The 6,608-nt window shown below is 47.0% G+C and overlaps 1 protein-coding gene across 3 annotated transcripts in view; it reads left to right on the top strand.

Moving 5' to 3' along the window:
• LOC137423637 (uncharacterized) overlaps positions 1-6,608 on the top strand; it is an 87,369-nt gene that overhangs the window by 10,674 nt on the left and 70,087 nt on the right. For all 3 annotated transcript variants that reach the window (XM_078773957.1, XM_078773958.1, XM_078773956.1), the window contains 3 exons: positions 4,961-5,064; positions 5,251-5,342; positions 5,581-6,006. In XM_078773957.1, coding sequence (XP_078630083.1) covers positions 4,961-5,064; positions 5,251-5,342; positions 5,581-6,006 — 622 coding nt within the window. The remainder of the gene's footprint in view (positions 1-4,960; positions 5,065-5,250; positions 5,343-5,580; positions 6,007-6,608) is intronic.

The raw sequence follows: 6,608 nt of genomic DNA, 5'->3' as shown, positions 1-6,608 counted from the left end.
TTGCGAACAGCTAAGAGCTTAAATCAAGCCTGTTGACGTATGTATAATGATGGAAAGATGAACTGATTCGATTATGGACGTGGTCGGAGGTCATGCCAGGTAAAAGTGTTTGTGTTTTTTAATGCCGGCTTCCTTTTCGTGACTGCAGTGGGATAATTGTCCCCCGTCGCACAGCGGAACGAAAGGGGGACTATGGTTTTCCCCTCCATCCCATGTGTGCATGCGTGCGGACGTGCGTGTGTGCGTAAGCGAAGGACCGAATTCTAATTTGGTGTGTGGGTGCAACTAGGTATATGATATGGAAGAACCCTATTGAAAATTAGTTCGCCACGTCAAAATCCAAGATGGCTGTCACCATATCGAAACCTTGTGAGCACGATATCTTGAAAAGTAAATGTCTGAACCTTGTGAGCGGAATATCTTGAAAAATAAGCGAAGTACCAACTTCTAATCTGGTGTGTGGGTGTATCGAGGCATAAGGAAGAACGCTATTGAAAATTGGGTCGCCACATCAAAATCCAAGATGGCCGCCACCATATATATGTCTGAACCTTGAGTGAAATGTCTTGAAAAATAAACGAACTACTAACTTCTAATCTGGTGTGTGGGTGTATCGAGGCATAAGGAAGAACGCTATTGAAAATTGGGTCGCCACATCAAAATCCAAGATGGCCGCCACCATATATATGTCTGAACCTTGTGAGTGAAATGTCTTGGAAAAATAAACGAACTACTAACTTCTCATCTGGTGTGTGGGTGTATCTACGCATAAGGAAGAACGCTATTGAAAATTGGGTCGCCACGTCAAAATCCAAGATGGCCGCCTTGCGTCTTCCACTTTGTCAACTCGCATCACTTCACCGACGGGGGACCGAGGCGTAACGCTTGTTGGTCTTTATTTTGATTGAGGTGACTATTTGAATCAAACTAAGCGCATGTACCATGATACATATGTACAGATTAGATGTTGAGGTCAAATGGTCTTGTGGTTTTCGGTCAAAGTTAGAGTAGGCAAAGACTTGATGTGGGCGGAGGCATACCAGTCGACATCGCAACGTCTAAATATGTCTAGGTTTGCATGCTTCTAGTCTACTTGGGCCTCTGGTCTTCACATCCCAGGGACATTTTCTCAGATAAACGTTCCAAACATCTCTGCATAGTGAGTCTACTACCACGAATCGGGCAAGTCAAATAGAAGGAAATTCGGCCAAAAACCAGGGCAGTGTGCGCCCCGTAGTTTCTAGAAGATGGAACTTCAAATTCAAATCCCTGGTTCTCCCGGTTTGGGGTCATCGTTATGGCTGTCCACCCGGATGTAAAACACTCAGGCTAACAACCATCCAGCCTTCCAAAGAAAGAGAGTGATGGCAGCATTCCCAATTGGGGCAGGGCTTTGTGTGTGTGAGCAGACACTACCAGTACTAGTTGGACACGCAGTTACCGGAGATAGGTTTGGTCTGGGTGAGCAGGCACCACCTTGACATTTGACTACTGCTCAAGGTGCGCTGGCAGGGCGTAATATAAGGTTGCTATTAGGGTCTAGGAATGTTTGTAGTTTGACAGTAAAGGGTAGGAAGATTGTAGATGCTCTGACCAGAAGAGTGCGACGAGCTTGTTTACAACACACCAGAAGGACAGGAAATAGTACAAGGTAGCTCGGACAGGGATTCAAGATTCTTTGTCGTGGTTTTGTATTGGGCGTTGGAAGTGCATGCGGTGGATGTTGTCGGGGTGAGTGGGAGACCGATTTCTTAAAGCCGATTGTGTTGAAAGGGATTTGTCGTTTCAGGGTATGCACTTCAGGTGGGATGCCAGGAGCAGTAAAAGGAATTGTAGTTTTGAGAACTTGGTTCGTGTGTTTTTTTCAGAGAAGGAGGAGGCGAAGCGGGAGGAGCAGGGAGAGGGATTATGAGGAGGAAGAGAGAGGAAGAGGCGGGAAGAGGAAGAGGGAGTGGGGGGTGGAAGGAGGAAAAAGAGGGAGGAGGATGATGATGATGAGGAGGAGGAGGTGGTGGTTTTTGGAGACTATTGTATTGGGCATGTAGGTCTTGAAATTGGCAGATAATGAAAGAGTATGTGGTGGGGAAGGATATGGGGCACGACTAGAGGGACGAGAATGGAATTTTTGAGACACCAGAGAGTTTGGAAGTATTTGTAGCAAACTCAGGCTTTTGTAAGAAGGAAGAACACAAGATAACCTTTGATAATGGATCCTGCATGCGACTGATCGATTATTTCTGAGTGAGGCAGTGGGTAGAGGAGAATCTTGGATTGTAAGACGATTCCAGGGGAGGCTGTAGTGAGCCAGCATGGGTTATTAGTGTTGGATTGGAATCTGGTCAAGAAAGGCAGACGTCAGAAAGGAAAGAGTGTGGAGCACATTTGGTGGGTGGAAGTTAGAGTGCCATTGCGGTCAGATTCAAGGAACAAGTCGATATGACTAGGCTGTTTTGGAGAGACATGAAGGAGGCCTTGTTGGGGGGCAGCAGCTAAGGTGTGGTAAAACGAAAGGAGGAAATGCCAACAGGGATGGGCAGTGGTTTTAGAACTCGCACTCGGGCAGACGAAAAGGCCTTGAAGGAATTATAACATATTGAGAATTATAGGAGTTAGTGCTTCGAGTTAGGGCTAGGAGCTAGGGCTAGGAGCTAGGGCTAGGCGTTAGGGCTAAGAGTTAGGGCTAGGGGCTACGAGTTAGGGCTACGAGTTAGGGCTACGAGTTAGGGCTACGAGTTAACGAGTTAGTGCTATGAGTTAGGGCTACGAGTTAGGGCTACGAGTTAACGAGTTAGTGCTATGAGTTAGGGCTAGGAGCTAGGGCTACGAGTTAGGGCTACAAGTTAACGAGTTAGGGCTACGAGTTAACGAGTTAGGGCTACGAGTTAATGAGTTAGGGCTAGGAGTTAGGGCTACGAGTTAACGAGTTAGGGCTACGAGTTAACGAGTTAGGGCTACGAGTTAACGAGTTAGGGCTACGAGTGAACGAGTTAGTGCTATGAGTTAGGGCTACGAGTTAGGGCTACGAGTTAACGAGTTAGGGCTACGAGTTAACGAGTTAGGGCTACGAGTTAACGAGTTAGGGCTAGGAGCTAGGGCTAGGAGTTAGGGCTACGAGTTAGGGCTACGAGTTAACGACTTAGGGCTAGGAGTTAGGGCTACGAGCTAGGGCTACGAGTTAGGGCTACGAGTTAACGAGTTAGGGCTACCAGTTAACGAGTTAGGGCTACCAGTTAACGAGTTAGGGCTAGGAGATTGGGCTGAGACATGAGGCACGGAGAAGATGGTGTGAGAAGTTGAACTCAGAAGATGGCAAAAAGGATTATTGACAAGATGGCTAAGAGCTGATGGAACAAGACGTGTTCATCAAAGTATTGTAAAGGATGGTGAATGATTGGCTGATACAGTTTGTGGGGATTTATGGGATGTAGTTTGGGTTTATGCCTGGTGGGGGGGGGGGGGGGGGGGGAGAATAAATGATATTTAGATTGTTAAGTAGAGACGGGATAATTTTGTCGTCGGTTTGTTGATTTGAAGAAAGCATGCGATATAATTTCTTGGGAGGTGGTGTGTTAGTACTGAGGAAGAGGATGGCGCTAGAATAGACTGATGAAGTTGTTTGAGGTGATTTATGAGGGGGATAAGATATCATTGAGAACTATGAGTGGTTGCTCAGGGGTGTTTAGGTAAAGGTCGGTTTACATCAAGGGTCAGTGCTTAGTCATTTTCTGTTTGTGGTGGCGATGTGGATGTTGTTGGGTGAGAGAGCAAGAAGAGTTTGGAGAAAGCATGAGGTGGAATTCCTGCGGAAAACGGAGATGCAGATACTGAGAGGACTGATGGGGGAGCTCTCTGTGGTAGAGGAGGAAGAGGAATGATGACAGAGAGTTAGGGACATTTGCCAAAAGGCATGGGCTGCAATCTGCGTTGGAGTATCTCCTCTGGAGTGAGGAGGGTAATGTGGTCACGCAGGCCTTTGAAATGGATACAGTTTGCAGGAGGAGAAGGGTAAATCAAAATTGAGGTTGTTGAGAGGTGGAGGTGCAGAGAGAGGACGCTTGGGATAGAGGTATGTGAAGAGGTGAAAGCTTGTGCGACCATCCCCACAATAAGAACGGATTGATTGAGATGCTGAAAGTAGTGGATTTATTTATTTATATAATTTGTTTATTTTCCCATGTACCTTATTTATTTAATTATTTGTTTATTTTAGTATCTAGTATGGGAGATGGTGAGGACACAGTCATATGGAACAACTTCCTGTAACGGAAGTAAATACGAATCAACCACAATGAGTGAACTTGTGTGTTGTGTGTGGATGACAAGGTGGGGCAGGCAGATTATCCCATATTGAAGGTTGTGAACGAGCCAGCTTTTTGTGTTTATGACTTGATGGGAAACCTGGAATTCAAATCCCTAATACTGTTACCTTCACCTGGATTTGAACCCACAAACTCTGGGATGCCAGTCCTCTGCCCTCACTAATCGGCCAATATTATTCATTATCGATATTTATTTATTTAGCCTGGTGTTGGCTTAGCGGTTAGGGTGCCAGCTTGGGATCCTAAGATCCTGGGTTCGAATCCCGGGCGATCGTTGAATTAACGCCAGGGGGGTTGACTCAGCCTGTCATCCTTCCGAGGTCGGCAAATTGAGTACCAGCTTGCTGGGATGAATGATCCCGGTGTGTACCCCGGTTTAGAATAGGTACACCGTTTTCCCTGCGCATCGTAAGAGGCGACTAAGGGTTGGCGTCAGGAAGGGCACCCGGCCATAAAAACATTGCCTCAAACAGGGAACCATGATTGTCATGGGGCCTGCAGGGCTAACCCCCGCTCTAGCGGGGAAAATGGCCTTAAAACGATCATTCATTCATTCATTCATTCATTCATCGATATTTATTTATCTCACTTTAACCTCCCCACCTCCTTGCACTCTCAAAACATATTATCACCTTGTACAGATGGCTCAACTGAAGGGGCCAAGGTGAACGGAGAGCACCGAGAGAGGGAACTTCAGCCATGGCAAGGGGGTGATGGAGAGTTGGGGGAGCTGGAATCGGACACCGTGAGTGCCAGATGAGCATCCATTGGACAAGCTAATTAATTAAGCTTTATGTGAGAGTGGAAAGGAACTTTGTTTCAAGTCTCTCAATCTTTTTTCCATGTACCGTTCTTTAAACACATTTCCCTTCCCCCGCTCCATTTTCCCTTTGATGTCGCACTGATGTCCCCTCACTCCCCCACTACTCAGTGCAATGGTTGGGACGCAACTGAAATGTTTCGATGTAATGAGGAGGTATATGGAGTAAAATCTACATACGACGACTCTCTCTCTTCCTACACGTATGTAGCATCGTCTTATGTCATATCATTTGTTGCTTCTGTTCACCTGACATGTTGGCCTCCACTTCCCTCCCCCCCCTACCCCTTTCCAATATTGTCCTATTCATGCATGATGTCATTTTGTGACATCACAAGCTACAACCCATCTCTCAGCCTAACTCGTTACTTTTGGGTTACGAACCGCCGTCTCATTCCTATCTCTCCTCCCACGTCCCAACAAACCTAAACCGTCTTCCAGAACTCCTCTGCAAAGTGATGAATCGGAGGACTATCAGCGCCGAGCTGCACGTGCCAGCCAGCTGGCTCTGGAAATGGAGGCCGGCTCAGAAAAGGGTGAAAAGGTCGAAGAGGTGACCGAGGAGGACAGGCACGCAGCTGTCATACGTCCATTGAACCTTGAACCTTCAACACCATCTCCGCCGCCGGCACTACGTGTTGCTGCTGCTGCTGCTGCTGCTGCTGCTGCTGCTGGAACCGGATCTGGTAGTAGATCCGGATCTAATGCCGAAACTGGGGTTGGTCCCAGTACGGCAAATCCTGCCGGAGTTGCAACTATCCCCGTTGCTGGAACCGGCACGGTCTCGGTGCGGAGCGAGAGGAGTTACAGGACGAAGTTTGGGAACGATGGGAGTGAAGAGTCGCGAGAAAGGACGTACATCCATCGGTTAGTTAAAAAGTTCTTCTGAAATGAAGTTTTTGTCTTGTCCACCTTTATTATGATCCGTTGAATATTAGAGATTTGTATTCTTAAAAGTCAGCCTTGAAATCCCACGATAGTTTTATTCGTAAAAGCCTTAAGAAGCCTTAAGAAGGTCAGTTTTAAAACTTTTCTAAAAAAACGTTTCAAAATTCGATATGACGCTGTTAAACGTTTAGTGTTCTCAGCCTCGAGCAAACCAGAACGAAGGCTGCATAACCTCGGTCTGACCCTTTGAAGTCGTACGGCAGCGCCATTACTCGAGGTTTCTCGCTGTCCTCGTCATTCCTGGACGTGATAAAGTCTGGCATCTGTTTGCCATCACGATCTCGGGGATAACCTCGCCGTCTCTCCTGGCGACGCTGAACGCCTCCTTTTTCAGCGTGAACATACGCGGCCCTTTCGTGACGTGGAAATGGTATATTCTACCGCACTCGACCTCGATGCATTTCGGTTTACAAATTCACCGCTTTGGTGCTAAACCTAGCTCTGGCGGTCAAAGCTAGGCCTAAGTTGGAATTGTGAACGGTGCAGATGTTTTCACTTGTGCACTCGCTGTTTTTTTGGTG

The sequence above is a fragment of the Myxine glutinosa genome, chromosome 3, assembly GCF_964187855.1.
Source record: "Myxine glutinosa chromosome 3, kmMyxGlut1.1, whole genome shotgun sequence".
NCBI lineage: Eukaryota > Metazoa > Chordata > Myxini > Myxiniformes > Myxinidae > Myxine > Myxine glutinosa.
The sequence above is the reverse complement of the archived record's forward strand: the minus strand, read 5'-3'. Positions and strand labels throughout refer to the sequence as shown.